The sequence below is a fragment of the Lissotriton helveticus genome, chromosome 1_2 (genome assembly GCF_964261635.1).
Source record: "Lissotriton helveticus chromosome 1_2, aLisHel1.1, whole genome shotgun sequence".
Classification (NCBI taxonomy): Eukaryota; Metazoa; Chordata; class Amphibia; order Caudata; family Salamandridae; genus Lissotriton; species Lissotriton helveticus.
In genome coordinates this window covers 115,720,441-115,740,889 of record NC_136058.1, presented here as the reverse complement: position 1 = coordinate 115,740,889, position 20,449 = coordinate 115,720,441, and the positions used below count along the sequence as shown (strand labels likewise).

General features: G+C 42.4%; 1 protein-coding gene across 1 annotated transcript in view; it reads right to left on the bottom strand.

Moving 5' to 3' along the window:
- LOC144798808 (cytochrome P450 2J2-like) overlaps window positions 1-20,449 on the bottom strand; it is a 354,582-nt gene that overhangs the window by 127,057 nt on the left and 207,076 nt on the right. Inside the window, exon 3 of the mRNA XM_078669855.1 lies at window positions 1,028-1,177. Within this exon, the coding sequence (XP_078525981.1) occupies window positions 1,028-1,177 (150 nt within the window). The remainder of the gene's footprint in view (window positions 1-1,027; window positions 1,178-20,449) is intronic.

Below are 20,449 nucleotides of genomic sequence, written 5' to 3'. Positions count from 1 at the left end.
ATGCCATGGCTCCATGGGGTATTAATTATGTTGGAACAACTTGTCTGTTGAAGCGGTCAATAAAAAGATTTAATAAATAAAAATTAAAAGTCAAGTACAAATTGCACATCTTATTAGGAGACACTGAAATGTTCTTTATAACAGGGTTGTAATTAATTAGTTTATTACACAAAAATAAACCCGGATGGCTGATGGCTAGTAGTGCAAGTATTAATTTTTGCACTTTGAGTGACTCGATAATCTGTACGTGCTGTAGCAAAAGAACTTGAACACTTTATGTGCTCATGCTAGTAACATGAAGATAAGGATATACTGAACAATCTTTTAAGTCAATGTGCAATAGCAATTTGATATTGCAAATTTGCGTATGTTGTCTTTATTATTTGGAGAACAAATCTATACATTTTCTTTTGTATTTAGGGGTAATGCTCCGATGACAAAATCAACTTGCACTTATTGCTATAAAAATTTTGAAAATAGTTTTCACTGTGTTTCTTTCAGCCTTAATGAAGCAACTCCCTTTGTGATCCATGTTTGGTACATGCAACATTTTTTTCATCTTCCAGTGGAAAAATTATATTTTTGAGTATGTGCATCCAGAAACTAATTAACATAACATTAGCCGAAATGTCATAGAACGTGCTACATGATTCTTGTTTGTCAGGACCATGTGCTTTTTTCTGGTAACAATCTTATGATATTATGATACACAATTCAGCCAACACATGTTTCACCTTAAGTGGCATGTCTGCCACAGGCTTAAGTCCTGTAATGATCATATTTCATGTATGTGAATAATAAATACAAACAATCACATGAAATTACCTCCATCTGTTTGCTTACGGTTACCTTCTCAACCCTTGAGATGTGAACATACTCGACTCTGGACACACCTATCATTTGATCTCTTCCAAGAATACAAATGTTTGACGGCTCCTGTTTAAACTATATTTTTCACTTATATAAAGAACCACTCTAAAGCAATTTTACCTACCCAATATATACTGCTAGGTGCTAGGACACTCACCTTTCTCTTCCTCTATTGTATCTGTTAGGTATCTCAGCTCCTCGTTGATCCGTTCCTCCAGGCTCCTTTTACCCATTCCAAAATTCCTCAGGGTTGATAAAGCGAATCTCCTCTGTTGTTTCCAGTTATGTCCATTAGAATTTATTACCCCTGTGGGTGCAAAATTACATTCAAACTATGATATTCGATTTAAGGCTATCTTTCTATGTAAGGAACTCTAAACAAAATTCCCCAAAATTAAAGTTGCCTAGTGCTTGATTCTGCTCATTTATATGTCAGCAATAATAGAAGCATGGTTATGCTTTGGCCCAAGTTAATGCCTTCTTAATGGAAATAAAAAGCCATATTTTTGTGCTGTTAGGCTTCCTAGATTTTTAATTATTTTCTTCCACACCCAAGGTCTTATAAGAAGCATCTACTCATCTACTCATGTGCTCATCCTTTCTCATTGCCCATCATTGTAAACAAGTGTGTTCCCAATCCAACTCAGTGGACACAATTTACGGATGGAAGGCTGAGTAATAATGGCAGGATTTTAACCTTTTACACTGTAGCATGAAAATTGCATGCAAAAGGTACAAAGCACTGGCATTTTTTAAGCAGTGGACATGGTGGAGATGGGAACCCTTAACCCACCCTCAGACAATAACAGATAATAACAACATTTCTGGGAAAGGAATTGCTTTTTTTTACCTGTAAAATATTTACATAAATAAAGAGGTATTATGTATAATTAAGGCTAACATTGTAGCAGGCACTATAAAATGCTCCACGTCAGAAAAAAACCATCCAGTACTACCCATTTGGGGATGCTTTTTTACCATCGCCACTGTACAACACTAGTCCATCTCTCCACTAGGATATGACTGCAATTGGTCTAGCTCATGAGTTCGCTATGCTGTAGTATGCACCTCGGGTGCTGTTCATAAAGGTAAACCTACACATGAGTACACCTAGAAATGTATATTTATTCTTGTACTTTGTAGTAAATTCACTACTTTAGGCTTTTCACTACTTATGAGTGTAAATGTATTGTAAACTATGGACTCACATGTCTCCACTCCCTGAACTAAGGAGTTGGAGCCAAATTTGTGAGTGTAAAGTTACTTACTACTTGTAACTGTTTGCATGGAGGCCAAGATCTCTGCCACTAGGACGGAAATCTCCCTATGGTAAACTACAAGGAAATGCTTGAAAGTTTATTAAACTAAAAAAAAAAAAAATAGCAGCGGTGCTACAAAGCCACAGCCCAAGATGGCCGTATAGTTCCAAGCTCGAGCAATCTGAACTATAAATCAAGAAAATCTTTCAGATTGAGTAGAGATAACCAACAGACACAGAAACACACATTTTGTATAGCTGTTACGAGTGTGGATGGGCTGGGAAAAGACTGCTGTACATGTTGTGTAAGGCCAAAAAATCCACTATTGTCAGAGGGCTTGTTCGTGGCCTCAATGGGTCTGTGAATTGCCTCTGCAGCTGGGCCGGTGCGGTGGGGACCCTTTGGGAAGCTGTGGGGGCCAAGTTAGATCCTGCAAGCATGAAGAAGACCATACTGGAGTGCTGAGCAGAAGGAGCAGTGTCAAGAGATCAGACGCAGCGGGGCGTGGCTTGGCGCCCGACAGGAATGGCGGCGCCCGGGTGAAGCTCCTCGGGGACTTCAGGCGGCTGCTAACTTCTCGTGCTGCACCAGCACTGAAACCGAGATGTGAGGATGTCGGAACATCTACTCCTTTTCAGACCTTTGCGGCCCTTCTTGGCAGCGGAATAACAACTTTATAGATGATGTGAGTTTTTCCTCTTCGTCGCTGCTTTGCGACCGTCATTTTGTTTCTCCACTTGCGCTGAGACGCCGACTTCCGATGTTTTTCTGAAAGACTGTGGTATTTTATCCTATTCCGCTGCTATTCCTCCTGGCTGACTCCCTCTCCTTGGATACCGTTATACTTTTTCTACATGTCTCCAGGTTTATCACAGGGCCTTTTCTGACTGAATTAAATGCGGCAGCCATTTTGTGGTATCTTCCTCCTCACTGTTTCCCTGGTTCTTCTGGCCCTGCTTTTGCCGCTCTTCTTTATGGGCAGGACTAAGGGCACTCTTCCTTCGAAGGCTCCTGCAAAGCACATCTTTATCAAGAACTCTAAGCTTTTTACTGAGTTCTCCCATTTGCAAGACTCTTTATCACCTCCTCAAATGGACAATATGGCGGCTCCGGACCCTGCTATGGCGACTTCAGGGAAGTCTCTCACCAAGCGCCTCAAGCACAATCCTCCGTCTCCGCCTAAATCCGCCTCTTTCGTCTCTATGGAGATATTATTAGAAGAGATTAGGGCACTGCGCCCTTTTATGGAAGAAACTAATGCGAAGCTTCAGGTCCTCATTGACAACTGGACTCAAATCGACAACAGAGTCACTGCGGTTGAGCAATCTATCTCTTCCATTACAGATATCTGCGCAAAATGTTCTCCTCTCCAATCTCAAGTCTCTGCTCTCCAACGACAAGTCGAGGAGCTTGAAAATCGCAACAGGCGCAATAACTTACGTATTTATGGACTTGCTGAAGGACAGGAGGGGTCCGACCCTCTAACGTTCTTTAAATCTTTTATCCCCAAAGTCCTTCATATGCCAGATGACACCACACTTACTATTCAGAGAGCGCACAGATTGGGCCGTCCTTCCTCATCTGCTTCTCCCTCACAGAAGCCAAGAGGGGTGATCCTATATTTTTTGGAATACACAGACTTATTAAAAGTTCTTTCCGCAGCCAAGTCTTCTCAACGTGTTACTTGGTCCAGATCCACTTTATTTTTTGCCCAGGATTACGCCAAGGCTACTGCGAATAGAAGGAAGGCTTTCCTCAACATGAGACCCGCTCTTCGCGCCATGGGCGCTCGATGCGGACTCTTTCACCCATGCCTCTTTAAGGTCACCTATAACAACAGGACGACGACTTATGAGGATCCACTCCATCTTCAAAGTTTCATAAACTCTCACCACACAGACGCCATGGATTCTTCTTCCTCAAATGCTAGCTGATTATACGTTTTCCTCTTTAATGTTGTTTTGCCTCCTCTGTCGGTTTATTGAATGAGTTTTATCCCCTTGTGCCTTTTATGTATGCTTACCGTCGTATTTATTGTTATTGTTCTTATTCCCACAGTTCTTTCCTCCTCTTGACGTGATGCCTCCTGGTCCTCCGTTTTGCTTGATCCCGGCTGTGCCGTCCGCCCCGTCTGGTTCCTTCCCTCCCCTTGTCTCCTTGAATTCTCCCTTTCTAGGTATGTTTATGCTCCGGTTTCAGTTGACAACAATTTTTGGACACTTATTTCTGACAAATTAATTTCTCTTGATGACGAATATATTATTTTTGGTGGTGACTGCAATCAAGTTCATGACCCCATTCTCGACAGACACTCCCCAGTTAAATTTGTCCAGTCCAAAATGCACACTCAATTTACCACTGCAATTCGACGTAAATCCCTGATATATATCTGGAGGCTCTGCCTCCCTGACCTCCGGGAATTTAGTTATTTCTCCCCGCCTCATAAAACACAATCCCATATTGACTACCTTTTCCTCAGTAAGTCCGTTGCTCAATGTGCCCTTGCCTCAGAGATAGGTTCTCTCCTAATATCCAACCATGCCCCAGTTATTGTTGATTTTGACCTAATCCCTTTTTCCCCTTCCTCTGGTAGATGGCGTTTTAATAACTCCCTTCTTGCAGACCCTAAATTCTCCGGTCAATTCAGTTCTTTTGTTGAAGACTTTTTCATTACAAACACCACCTCTGACTCTTCTCCGACCATGATATGGGATTCCTTTAAAGCAACCGCTAGAGGTTTTATAATTAATTACGTCTCTCAGAAAAAAAGGGTTTCGAGCAGCAATCTTCCCAACTTCTTGCTAAAATTAAACAGTTAGAATATTCCTACTACCATTCCCTCACGGACTCTTCTTTGAAAGATCTCATCACCGCCAAGGTCGCTTTCAATAAATTATCTACTGACGCTGCGGCTTCCTATCTTTTGAAAAGCAGCGCTCGTTACTATGGGGGTCAAAAGAAAATGGGGAAGCTCTTGGCTTGTTATTTGAAAACTCGCCGCGATAGAACCCGGATTACTTCCATAACAGATTCTACTGGTAAATCCCATTTCAAAGACGATGATATCATGCAGGAATTTGTTACCTTTTATAAACATCTCCACACTCCTGAAACCCAACCCCTTCCCTCTGACTTATCCTCCTACTTTCAATCGATCATTTCTCCTTCTTCTCCCCACATTGATTTTGATTCGCTCAAAACAAATATAACCTTGGCGGAAATCTCTCATGCAGTTTCAGTCCTACGACGTGGTAAGGCTCCTGGTCCAGATGGCTACACTATCGAATTCTATGACAATTTTTCTAAACTTCTCCTTCCCCATATGCTCCTCCTATTTAATTCCTTTATCGCTAATGGTTCTTCCCAAGGAACTTTTTAGGAAGCTATGATTTGCCTCATCCCTAAGGATAATAAAGACCCCTCTTTTTGTAAGAATTACCGCCCCATTTCCCTTGTAAACACGGATTATAAGGTCTTTGCCAAGTTGCTTGCTCTACGTATTGACCCCATTTTACCTGAACTCATTGGCCCTGAACAATCTGGTTTCGTCAAAGGACGTTTGTCCTCTGACAATTCTAGAGTTTTCTTCAATGTCCTTAGTAAAGCTTCTTCTCTACATTACCCACTTGCAGCCATAACATTAGATGCCGAAAAGGCATTTGATAGGATTAGTTGGGACTTTATGTTCCATGCCCTCCAATGGATTGGCTTCCCCCCTAAATTGATTTCCCTTATCTCCCTTTTATATTCCGGCCCTAGAGCTTCTATCTTTGCAATGGGAACATTTCTGACTACTTTTCCCTTTCCAGAGGTGTTCGGCAAGGCTGTCCCCTGTCCCCCTTACTGTTTATTGTGGCAATGGAACCATTTCTAACAAAATGACGACAGGACATTTAAATCATCGGCTATAACCCAGGCCCCTGTCAAGTCAAACTGTCGGTCTACGCAGACGACATCCTTTTGTATTGTTCCAACCCTGAGTCCTCTCTACCTTCCTTCCTTCGTCAGGTTGACACTTTCTCGAAGGTCTCGGGCTATCGCCTCAATCGTGATAAATGTGCCCCTTAATGTCTTGTGTCTCCGCCATTATTTTGACCAAACTGGTTTCTCCTGGCAGCCGACCAAAGTAAAATATTTAGGACTGTGGTTCTCCCCTTCTATCTCAGACACCTTGAAAGCTAATTTTGATTATATCACTAAAAAATTGACTGATTCTATTACCAGATGGCACCCTCTCTTTCTCTCGTGGTGGGGCAGATTAGACTATATTAAAATGATGCTGGCTCCTATCATCCTGTACTCACTTTCTATGATACCGGTCCGTATACCTGGTTATTATTTTAAAAGATTAGATTCAATCCTATTGAAATTTCTCTGGAAAAACAAGCCTCCACGGGTCGCTTTATCTTTTCTTAAAAAAGATAAGACAATTCGAGGTCTTAAGTTCCCGGACTTTAAATCCTACCATTATTCATTTATCCTCAAACAGGCTTCTCGTTGGCTTTCCACGGTAGTTTCCACTCATCCTCCTGTTTGGTTATCCTTGGAAAAATCTCTTGTCTCGCCTTTTGACTTCCCTGGAACTCTTGCTTTTTCTGCTAAGGCTTCTTTCCTGCAGTCTCCTGTCATTGCTCATACACGCCATCTTTTAGCTCCCCTTTTACCCTCCTCTCATCCCTCTCTTACATCTTTATCTCAACATCCCATTTGGCATAACAAACTACTCCGCATCAAAAACCGTTCTTTTTTCTGGAAGTCTTGGAGATCCAAGGGTTTACTATAGATTTCCCAACTCCTGCTCGATAACGTTCCCCTAACTTTTGCTGATCTTCAATCTCAATTTCTTCTTCCTAATTCTTTTAGAAAACAATATGACCTTCTACTTCCTGCTCTTCACCAATATCTTCAATCTCTCCCTTCTTCTTCTGACCTGCCTTCCTCCTGCTCCACAATTTTCCCACTTTGGATACTTCCCCTTCGGCTTCTCACATTTACAAATGTCTTTTAACTCCCTCTGAGCGACTCAAAACAAAGACTGAATTGGCCTGGGATCAGGATTTGTCAGTATCTTGGCCCGTCTCTTTATGGGATAAGCATGGTTAAAGATACATAAAACGTCAAGAGCAGCCAATACTACTCAAACCCTCTACTTCATTTACCAGCGTTTATTATTTTCTCCGTCAAAATTGGCATCGTTTTCCCCTGACCTCTCATCTAAGTGTTGGTCCTGTCCTTGCCAGACTGCTGATTTACTCCATATGCTTTTTCACTGTCCCATTATCGATACCTTTTGGCAATCAGTTTGGTCCCATATAAACACTATCTTTAACATAAAACTCCCCTTCTCCCCCTCCGCTGTCCTATTGGGTTCCCTATCTCCAGATCTGCCTCAATCCCCTTCTCACTTCAAACTACTTGACTTATTTTTAGCTGTAGCCTTCCACTTGATTACCTCCAACTGGAAAGACTCGACAAAAGTCAGTTACTCGGCACAGTGGAATGGTATTTGTTTCCATCACAGACTTGATACCAATTATGTTACCCCTGTTTCTCTTGCAATTAAAAGGGATTTATTATGGATTCCACTTACTACTTACCTATCCACGCTCTCTTACCCAACTTCCACCACTATTGCTACTCATACAAATTCATCAGATGATGTCCGTAAACGTCCATGATTATCTTTTGGTTGTCTTTTTTCTTTAACTTTCTTTTATTTTTGACTAATTGATGTCCATTTTTTATTTTATACCTTTATATACTGTTTTACTTATTTGCATACAATGTTATACTGTTCAAAACTGCCTTATTTAACTGTTTTACACTGTTTTATTTTCCCCTTCCTTTCCTTTTTCTTGGTTTACATATAAGTGTTTATTGATTCCGTTTCATTGCACATCCTCATTATGTTTCTATCGTTTTCATATAACTTTATATTGCTTTGATGCATTGTTATTATATTTTTATTATGCTTGGTTTCAATAAACTTGAACTTTAAAAAAAAAAAAGAGATCAGACGCAGCGTGCCTGAGCTTTTTGGAGCCCCAACGCAGAGAATAACACCATGAGTTGCCAGTAAGTGCTGGACCGAGGAGGGCGAGGGCCAATGTGGGTCCGATCGGAGCAATGTTGATCCCAGTTTTGAAAAGAAACACTAACCAAGGTGGCTTTTCTGCTGCAGTGTCATGTCAATGCCTAACTAAGAAAGAAGCAGGCTGATTCACCGGGACCTCCCTGGCATGGCAAGCATAAATACATGGGTAATGTGACAGTAACACACGTCAAGGACTCAGAACGGCATTACAGTGGAGCAGCTGAGCAAACCATTAACATTATCAGTCACAACGTAAGGACACTAAATACACAACTCAGCCAGTCTGCTATTTACAACTTTTTGCAATATGTTTTGTTTGTTTTCAAACATACAAAAGTCAATTAACCAGATTCCCACGAGACACTACTCCCCAACCCAATACATGGTTTTATTATGACATTAACCTTCTATATCAAGTCAGTTCCATTTCTTCCACACTCCCACAAGCATTCTGCTACTCCTGTTCGTTCTAGCAGAGTGTGGCTGTATACAGTCAAGGTGGTATGTTATTGGTTGGATCCATAATTTTTGTAATCGGGGGCGTGGCCAAGAGCCAACCATAATGGCCGCGTAGGCTTGGAGCTCTGCTGCTGCACCTCTAAAATCGACCGCATGGGTGGCGTCTTCCGCATCAACAGAACCAGCGATGGTGTAGGAGAGGTCGTGGAGTTTGCTGGCGCTAAATGTGATCCTTGGGATGCTTGTGATGTGGATCGGCACCGATGTGTTGAGCTCGCACGGGGGGGAGGCCTGCATCAGTGTAGGAAGCGGGAGGCTCTAGTGAAAGTGAGCCGGCGGACGTTTCAGAGAAGGCGGGAGGACTTTGGTTCCTGCCTGCCGAGCGACGAACGTGGGGTAAGCGGTAGGGGCACCCAGACTCATTTGGCATTTTCCAGCGAGTCCCGCAGATGTCCCCCGGAGGCCCCTTGGTGACAGGGTCCACGGGTGAGCCTGGGGGCAGGCCACCAGGCCGGGAGCTGTAGGATGCCATAAGAAGTCGCCCCCGCTGCCGCACCCTGTGCACAACATGAGCGACACCTGCCGCCACCCCCCAGTCACATGCTCGTGTATAGGGGACACCGCCACCCGCACTGGGACACACCACCGGGAGTGTGCAAGCACAGGTTGAGTGCCTGTGAACACTGGGCCTCCTGCAGGGTCAGGCAGGTGATGCAGCCTGTCTTGTTACGCCTTAGAGATAATACAGAATCCCCCTCACGGTGGCTCAAACACAGCGAAGCAAAACGTAAAACACAACAATACCTAGAAAGGGGTTTTATTTTACAAAATGCAAAGACTCTCTTTTTAGAATAAGGCTTGGGGTTTTATTTATGCAATGCTCTCTAACATAAAGGCTTTCCCAGATGCCAAATGAACCACTTTCAAAGGTATATAGAGGTATATATTTATATGCAAGCAATAATAACACACTTGGTAAATACAACAGTTAAATGCATTGATAAAAAAGACAAGCAGCAAATAATGTGTGATAAAACTCAAGCAAATATACTGGACGTCCTGCAGAAAGATATATACGCTAAATACATCAAATGATTACTTTGGATGCGCACCTCACTCATTCACACATCACAAAGAAAACACCTCAAATGACCACAGCCACTGGAACCACGCATCACAATGGTACTAGTCAGAAACAAATCACCTCACCCGATCGTTCACTCAACATACTTGCCAACTCAAGCTGGGGGGCCCGTTCACAGCTGGGATTGGACTCTCGACCAGGACTCAGGTTCCGTTCATCTTACAGCAGTACGTCTACTCTGTAAGTAAGCTCCCAACTTGGCTGCCAACAACCTTCATCTTTATAGTCTCAGAACACACTAGAAGGTTCGAGAGTCTTCCCCTCTGCGCCAAGGAAACTTCCTGGAACTAGCCAGCTTCCAGACAAGCATTCCACATCAGGAAGTAGTTCCAACGTTCCCTCTACATTCTCACATGTTCTAGCCTTTATCTTAATGAAGCTTACGAAAGCCTTCCAGGGTACATTAAAGAATCTCTCACCAAACAGTCCTGGAACGTGATTAACCCAAACAACTTGTAAGCCTGTCTGTGTGCGCAGAGAAGCTCAAGCAAGGCAGAGTCAGAATTCAGGATGACATGAGGCCATGTCAAAGCCAATAGTAAGAATGTAATAATAATTCCCAATGTACAACACAATGCACATTTGTGCACCACTACCTATATCATCACATACTTCATCTCTCAATGTACAACATTGTGCACATTTGTGCACCACTGCTCATAACACTGCACTTTGAGATCAAAAAGTACATTCCACCTCTCTCTCTCTCTCTTTCACTCATGCTTTCAAATGCACATCCCACACATTCTGTTCTTGGCAAGGCTGTTCTACTGTGACAACTCCCACTGTAAGATTGCAAGATTACAAGAACAAAACCTTCAATAGAAACAAGGCATATGCAGGATGTCGCACATTTGTTAAGGGTTAAGTTCCATTAATCATAATCATCATGGCGCATGTTTTCCTGTCATTTTCTTGCTTGCAATGCTGACATGTATTGTGCATGTTTTCCTGTCATGTTCTTGTATTGCCTGACATGTATTGTACAGGTTAGACTGCTTTTGGTAGCAGTGTTTGTTTGACTCCTGTTGTTGGTATTGTGAGGATTGCTGCCTCTACCACAGCAATTGTACACGTGTTCTCGCTGCCAGAACTGTAGAAATTGGAACACGTGCAGAGCGTAGGGCTCATTAGCTCCTCACGTGCTAATAGCTATAAAAACTCCACCTTGCTGCCTAACGGTGCTTCGCTTCGTCGCGTACACCGCTAGGAATCCCATACCCCTTCAAGAAGACCCAGCCTACCTGAGGAGAAGCCGTCTTCATTTCTCTTTCCCATTCAGCTTTCAGCTGTAGCCCCTGCATTCCTCGGACAACACGGAGGCTCTCCCAGTCCTTCCCGGAACTCCGCCTCTGCCTACTGCTTTCCTCTAATCCTGCCCAAAGAGAAAGAACAGGAACAGGACCTCTGCAACGCTGATACCGGTAATATTTCTAAAAACTCGAACAATACTTGGGAAATACCGGTAAGCGTTTCTTGGTTGTTTTGAACGCTCTTGCATATTTTGGAACAGTTAAAAGACAATTACTTTTTGAATTCACATCGCGTTTGTCCATTTAAGACTCAGAGACTTCAGGAGAAAGACTTGTGAGCTATCATTAGTGTTCAAAGACATTCTTGGAACTTTTAAGAGAACTTGAGATCGTGTCCAGGTTATTTTAAACCGCATAATTATGTTAAAGCAAAGCTATTGTTTTACTTTCTTCCTGATTTAAGGGAGATGTATGGTGCAAACACTTCCTGATTTAAGAGAGACTTCTGGTGCAATACTAGTTGCATATATATATGTTGTTTAAAGGTGCAAAAGCTTCCTGAGTTTAGGGAGACATAAGGTGCAATACGAGTGCAAATGTTGTCCTATGTTGTTCTCTTCTGATTATCATTGCAGAAACTCGCAGAAACTCTCAGAAAGGTCGTCACTGAGAAAGAAGGTATGTTTTAAAACTCAACAGCCTTAATTAACAAAACTAATCATCTAACATTTTGTACGAAGCTAAATCAAGTGTTAATAATTATGGTTATCATTTTTTTGGGGGGGGGCATTTTCTAAAACTTTCTTAGGGGCGTTGAAATTACTTAATCCTCGAAGTGTATGCATGAGCTCTTACCACACTAGGTAGGCAAATATCAGAAAAAGTTTGATATTATTTAGATTTTTATATACAATATAGTTATATTGTTGTATTCCACACAGATATCTACTCAGATCAAAGAAAGAAGAGCTCAGAGGCACTTTATATTGAGAAACACTACATGACTTCTTCAAGAAGACGCAATCCGGTGTTTGTCTGGTTTCTCACTCCACTTCCCCTTTACCCCAGGGATCATTCAGACCAACAGAAGGATTAACGCTTTGTTGGTTTGACTGATTCAGGGAGGATTTTGGAACTCGCAACGCCAAAAAGAAAACAATCGGAGATTCGGGACATCCTGGTGAGTGGCATTGTTACAACATTCAGGCTAGGATTAAATAAAACACCAAAGTCAATTAAAATGATGGTAGTCACAGGGTGTCTGAGCACAGGAGTGCCTCTAACACTACAGCGCCTCACCCTCAATTCCATAGTGCAACTTGAGGGGATTAAGACCTACACTGGTGCCTGGTCGGATTCCCCTGGCTTGGGGTATGGTCCGGAAGGGCCCCAAGCAGAGCACGTTCACATTCAAGCCACCGGGTCAAGGCACAGAGGTACAGCATGGCGGAGGGTGCAGGTACGCTTACGGCAGTGGCGGCTGGGTCAGACAACATACTGGTGGAACTCAGGGTGGGCTTCAAAGCCTGGATACTCGTTTTGACGTCATGGATAAGAGGCTAGATACCATGGGCGCCAGACTTGACCAACAGGAGGGGCGCTTAACTATGGCCTAGGGAAGAATCTCCAAACTAGAGGACGGCACCGCCCAAACCACCCAAAAACTTGAGCGTAATGTGAAACTCCTCAAATCAGTCACCATTACGAATGAAGATTTGGAAGCATGGGGGAGGCTCAACGACCTGCGAGTCGTGGGTGTACCCAAATCCACCAACACTGGGCGACTGGACTAGTTCGTGGAGACGATATTAACAGACTTCTTTGGAAGGGAGCCATTCACCTCCACCTTTGTGGGGGAACGCGCACATCGCACCATCGGACCACGCCCAAACCCGGGCCGCCTACCATGGCCAATTATAGCTCACCTGCTCAACTTTGAAGACAGAGACACGGCATTGAATATGGCATGAGAGAAGGGCTCCTTAGAGTTGCAGGGGTCATCCATATCCTTGCACCCGGACTTCACTGCAATGGTACAAGAAGCAAGACACAAGTACACTGGGGTGAAGGTGAACCTTCATAAGTTAGGGCTGTGCTACAGGATGCTTTACCCCGCCCGACTAGAAGTGGACTTGGATGGCAGCTCCTGTGCTTTTGACTCTCACAACAACCAGGATTTTTGCCAGACCTACTCTAAGCCAGGACGGCAGCGGGAAACACCTTCTCTGCAACATTCACAGAACATCCCGGACTCTGGTACAAATGCAGACCTCTTTTCGGCCAGTTAACCGGATTAAGCTGTCATTAACAATCACTGGGAGACCTGTATCCAACTGTACGGTGCAATGCTCAGAACAGTTTATCCCATTCTATGGCTAGGGCTGCGGTGGGCAGCCGCCCCGGGAAGGACTAGCTCATGCATGCAGGTACTCTCGCGCCAGAGGTTCCGGGGAAGCGGCGTGGTGTTGCCACCCCCACAAGTGCAGATGCACCTACTCGGACTGTCGCAGTATAGTAGAATTCTTTTTTTTCATGTGTGTTTAAATTTTGCTTTTGAGGGTTGGGTTTTCACCCTGAAGCTTGGTACGGGAGATGGGAGGTGGGTGGAGGGATGTTGGGGTTTCAAGCAAGATTTGGTATTAGGGCTCAGTCGAACATTGTTATTGCAGTGCAGTCATTTAGATGCAGGCAAGCCTCATGACATAGACCAAGGTTATTGCTAACAAGGTACATTCAGAAGCCAAGTTATTGATGATGTCCTGGAATGTAAGAGGTCTTAATAACTCACGTAAATGTAAGCAAGTTACTCACTATCTGCAACGCCACCAGGTGGATAGTGCCTTCCTACCGGAGACGCACCGGTCACCCTCTGTTAAGTCTCTCCTGGCCAAAAACTGGGGGGCACATCGGGATTTTGCAGGGTACAGCTCTTATGCCAGAGAAGTTGCAATCTTGATCACAGGTGGGTACCATTCAGGGTGTTGGTAGGCAATAGTTGCTGGCCAAGGGATGTATGTTAGAACACTCAGTCAGATGAATTTTTGGGACCCCCCTCTATGGTTAATTTTAAGGACCGGGGATGAGAGAGGACAATACACAAAAACAATACTAATGATATTCCCCCATGGTCAAGTCATAATTTCTTGTGTGGCAAAAGCTCACAACATTAAACTGAGATCCTTCAAATTAATCCAGGTACAACAAAATCACTTCTTTCATTTTACTTATTTTATTTTCTTTTTTCCTTAGTTTATCAAAAATATTTTTTTCATTTTTTTGAATCTTTACTTATGTATATATCTTTTCACAAACATTGATAGTGATTCAATTCATATTAAAATATACAGTGAAAATACAATGTTTTGAGAACATAAAGTGCTTTACAATAAAACCTAACACCCTGTTTGTCACACACCAACCAACATACACACTTACTCATACATACCACTTGACAAATTTACAAACTCAAAAAAACATTTCTAAGGCTGAGGTAACACAGATATTATTTGTGCGATATCCACTCAGTACTGTTTGTTAATATTAATGCACCAAATACTGATGAACCGGACTTCTTTGAATCCATTCATGCACATAACAAGCGCATGGTGGTGGACCAGACATGCCTGGGTGGGGACTCCGTGACCTGGCCAGAGGCAGTACAGCAACCACTGTAGATACAGAGCCTAGAGCCAGGCGTTCGCGGTTAGATATCATAGAAACGTATGGGCTGTTGGATGCCTGGAACTACCTCTACCCCAATCAGGATGGGTACACTCACTACTCTGCCTCACACAATCCATGGACCTGGTTAGATTATTGGTTACTTACCACAGGGGCGGAGCTATGGGCCAGTACAGCTAGTCATCTGCCGCATACATTGTCAGACAACTCCCCTGTCCTGTTGCAGCTGAGAATCCCATGCGCGGGGGGTTTAAAGGCCCTGGAGATTCCCTGTCATGGCCCTGAGGGACAATGTATTTGCATCGGAACTTCATGATGCGATACTTGAGTACTTCTCATTGAACGTTCGCACCGTGAACTCCAAGGCCAAATTGTAGGAGGCTTTTAAGGCTTATGCCAGGGGAGTGTGCATCTCAAAAAGTGCTGGGGTACTTAGGGACCTACGACGCATGCGCTGACAATTGGAAGTGCAATTGGCGGAGGTTGGTAGGAATGATGCAACACCTCTCTGTCCCTCCAATCTACAGCACTGTGCATCCCTTCCGGCCGAGTTCCGGGAGGCGGCAGAGTGAGGAAAGTGCACTATACGTGCCCAGGGCCTGTAAAATAAATGCTACTAGTGGGCCTGCAGCTCTGATTGTGCCACTCACTTCAGTAGCCCTATAAACATGGTGCAGACCTGCCAATGCAGTGTGTGTGCAGTTTTAAACTGCTGTTTCGACCTGGTAATTTCACCTACTTGTCAGGGCCAAACCTTCCATTTTCTTTCATATAAGTCACCCCTAAGGTAAGCCCTGGGTAACCCTATGGGCAGAGTGCAGGGTACAGTGTATTTAAAGATAAGACATGAACTTTTGAGTTTTACATGTCCTGGTAGTGATAAACTGCTAAATGTGTTTACTACTACTGCAAGGCCTATCTCTCCAATAGGTTAACATTGGGATTGCCTTAAAACATCTTTTAAATGTAATTTCCAAATGGAAAAAGATAGAGATTTTGGAGTTTGGTGTCTTTGGATTCACAATTTAAAATCACAGTTTATGGTGAAGTCAGATTTTAAATTGTAAGTCTGAAAATGCCACTTTTAGAAAGTTATTATGTTGATTGGGCAACCCGATATACACTTGAGGGCTCGGGTAACAACATATTGTCAGGTAAAAGTGCCTATACACTATAATTTCATTCTCTCACATGCCTGCAATATTAAGAGCACCCAGACCTCTGGTGGAGACCACCAAAATGTACCATCATTCTGGGCATTCTCATCCATATTTTTGTGTGAGTCTCCACTAACGCTAACATCACAGCTTATTGTCTTCTACTTGAGGATATCATGAATCCAATATGGCCACCATGAACTCTCGATTTCCGAAGACTTTCTGAATCCATCAACCTTTCAGGACACCTGGCAGCACCTTTTCAATGTGCCACCAGACAGCTTTGTATTTTTCTCACGTTTTCTTCCCTTTGTCTGTCAGTTGCCTCCCTTTTTTATTCTCACCCCTCACATTTGTTTCACTGCATTTTACCTTCCACTTTAAATTTCCCTTCTTTCATGACTCCGGTTCTCTGTCTGAAGATTTCCCTCTTTGTTGCTATCATTGTACTCATTATCTGCATTTCGCTCCGACCATGCTGGTCATTTTTACCCAGTACTTTAATGCAAATCAGCTCATTTCCAATCCTGTGCCAAGATGTCATAGTAATTGAAGTTCCACAGGACTTGCTGTGTTCTAGGTAGCCATTTTATTAGGTAACTTTAGAGTATTCAGATTCCAAGATTGCTGACAATAGCTGCCTCGTAGGTGAGGGTCCGCCTTTGTACTCCTACAGCAAGCAAGATCATGGAGACAGTGCCCTGTCTTTTCCACCTCCCAGTTAGGTAACGGCTCCAGAGGTATGATTTAATTGACAGCAAATAGCATAGTACCACTGATATTAGATGTACAGATTTCAGCCTGTCACGTGGTGCCTATTACTTATTTCCTTAGTCTTTCCCTTGCAGTGTATTGTGTCTCACAGTCTGTCTCCTGGTGCTCTATGATCCTCCTTCTGTCTAGGCCTTCATAACTTCTCAGTTTGTGAGCATGTAGCCTGGTTTCTATTGGGTGTCTGAGCCAGCTGCTTTATTCCCCCAGAGAGAGCATCAGGGTCTGTGGCCTGGGGTCACTGAGTAGAATCCAATGTACAGGTTGAGAAATATCAGTTTGTAAAATCTTCCCCTTCTGTTTTCTCAAACTCCCAGTTTGCTTCCGGAGCTACAGAGTCTTTGAAAGAGATCTCGTTGTGCCTCCTGAGTCTACATAAGCCCATATCATGCCATCTCCACTATCTTGAAGTATGTAACCTAATGTTTCCTTATTCCAGTATTCTGGTCCTGAGGCCCCTCAACTTTTATTTTACCTCACTGTATACATTTTACTGCTTTTTGTTAAATATTTTATTTTTAAACAAATACACATGAAACAATGTCATGATGCAACCCATATCTGCAGATACACAGAGTAGAGTCTGCAATTTACTCCTATTGTCTTGGGAGGGGAGGGGCATCATTGCCAACTTTATGTTACACGTGTCCTGAGTCATCGCCACTCCCTACAATCAACAAAGGGAATACATTTAAAATGTACTGCTTGAATTATCAAAATGGAGATTCCTTGCCACAGGGAATTGTGGGTTTTCCTTGCCAGCAGTTTATTTATATGAATTATGATTTGCTCCTCGCTCAGACACCTAGGGGTAAATTTGACTTCATAACCAAACTGGAACCTTACTTAATACTAAATACCCTTTTAGCTAACATGGCCAAATGAAAGTTCATGGGTCTTATTATATGTGGATTTGAATATTGATGGCATTTGGAACATACAGAAACTTTAGGCACCACATTTAAAGAACATCACACAAAGGCAGTTTGCGGACTTAAAAGAGTAAATAGATCAAATTGAAAATATTAGGGCAACATCATTATTCAGTTAGAAGAGGCGTATAATCTGAAATAGATGTGCATCCTTTACATAGCATTAGTAGGAAGATAAAGAAAGTCTCTCACTAAACCGAGATAGAAATTCAGGTGACTAGCACAAGGGATATATATAACCTGAATATAGCTCATCTTTATTATCAAGTGCTTTGTCAGTAATATGTTGAAATTGGTATATAATTTGGGAACCAACCTATCTCGAGTGAAATTACACCCGACCACTGTGCACTGTTGCAAAACTCTGCTGAGTTTATTTTTCAAAATTTAAACCATATCACAATGAAATTTCAATGATGTCAACATGACTTTTCAATTCAGTACATTGAACAAAACTGACATATTTTTTGAACATTACAATTCTATTAAAGCTCAGAAGAATACAGCGTGTATAACACAGTATATCATCATGACATTATGCTTTTAAGAAGCCCGATGCATTTCGAGCCCTATGAGGCTCTTCCTCCGGGGCCTGAAATCTAAACAAATGTAAAAAAACAGCGTTACATTTTGGGACCACTACTGAATGGGAATGAAAATAATAGAATAAATGTAAACGTGCTCAATATAGTGCACCACCACCTTCTCACCATGTGGGATCGAGTAAAGCTTACCCTCTCCTTCTAACACTAGATGGAACGACCTATGTAATGAAAAAAACGTTGCATAAACTCTCAAATTCCTGTATTTAAAGCTCTACTCTGATAACAAGAACCGTAACAACGTGGCAACTGAACTTACCCACTAGAAGACGCATTATCGCTACTGGTTCTACAAAGCAAAAAGACCAAAGTCAGAATTACCGGACTCCTTTCAAGTAGATTAAAGAAGAAACCAACATAAACCAATTTCTACTGGCTGCATACCTAGATAATAACGCTGCTCCTCGCAAACATCTCTCGTGGCCATTGCCGAACGTTCAAATGCTCCGTCGATTCCTCTCACATTAATCTCTGCGTCACATGTATGCTTACCAATGAAAATCGCTCTACACCCTCTGACGTCACGACAACAACTAGAGCGGCCAACTCTCACTGAGCACGGCATCACTTCCTGATCAGACTCTTTACTAGTGACCACGTGTGGCAGGCTCTGCCAATCCGCTGTTCCTAATCTCGAAACCTCAATTGACAAGCGCTCGTGAAAGTGCAGCGCATGCAAAATAAAATGTGTGTAAATGAAAATGTATAAAAATGAAATTGTGGCTCGTGCAGTGAAAAATATATGTAAAAAATATATAGAGAAAACAGTATATGTTTTATTTTAGATCAACCATCAATGCATAGCAAAGAACACATGATACCTGAAATAGCGGGGATTTCTCTACAGAAAACATGAAAAATCTATTTTATCATTTAACCCTTTGGGATCTTGAGTCCCCAGTTTTTTTATCCAAAAAGTTTCTCTCTGAAGCAGAGATCTAGTTAAATCTGTACCCTCAAAATTTTCAACTCTCTCTAGGACTGAAAACTGCAGTTGGGCTATGCTGTGCTTGGCCTCCTGCCAGTGTGCTGCCAAAGGGCTCTTGATGGTTTGGTTTCTAATAGTACTTTTATGTTCAGAAATCCTGACTTTTATTTTTCGCTCAGTTTTGCCCACATAAAGTTTCCCACATGGGCACTTTATGTAGTAAATGAGGACACTGGAGTTACAGTCAGCATTGAAAAATAGAGGGATTGTTTTGCCTGTCTGTGGATGATGTATAGACATGCCGGTAATGACATTATTACAATGGACGCAGTTGCCGCATCTCTTCATGCCCTTGTAGGACGACATTTGTTTTTGTTTAAATTTGGGCGTCAGAAGTTCCTTGAGGTTTTTAGACCTAGTGTAAGCGAACATTGGCTTTTGTTCAAAAATACCATTAAAGTCTGCTTCATTTTGTAGGAGTGCCCAATGTTTGTTTACTATTTTCTTGATCTTTTGAGAGCTAGTAGAATATTTCAAAACGAATACATGTCTTTCCAATTTTTGTTTCATTCTTTGGTGCAACAAATTCGTTCTGTCATACATTTTCACTCGTTGTCTTGTTTTTTCAAATTCATATAATTTGGGAAAACAACTTAGGCCTGGGACAAATTAATTACTGAAAGGTTTAGGATTTATAACTTGTTATCTAAAGTACAATGATGAAGCTGGGCTAGTAAGACATTTAGTGCGATGCCACGCCCGCCATGACACTCCACGCCACTCCACACCACACCACATTAAAAAGCAGAATGTGCATTCATCATACTTTGCTTGGTCATGCTACAGTCCTGGGTATTGGGGTAGCTGGGAGACTACCACAGCTTGACAGGCACTGCACTTGTGAGTTTTCTAAATTAAACAATGCTGCAAATTCTTCAAGATTGTTAGTATTATGCTGTGGACGGTGAGTGGGTCCTTTGTATTAAGTGGTGAATGGCCACCATCTCAACATCTTTTGTTTAATTGATGGAGCTAACAATCAAGAATGTTACCGTATTGTATGTCTAGAGACAATATTTATGAATAAAAACTTTTTGAGATAGGATGACAAATGCACAGAACCATGTAATATAAATGGTTGGCTCTAGTGCACTAGATTTTTGTGATTGTTTTTAACATGGTTTTGTACTTTGCTCATGGCAATGACATACCAGCCAACTCACACAGTGCCACCGTGTGACACATAATATCAGCTCCCACCACAAGGTCTCCTGGTGAGGAGCAAATGTCACATAGTGG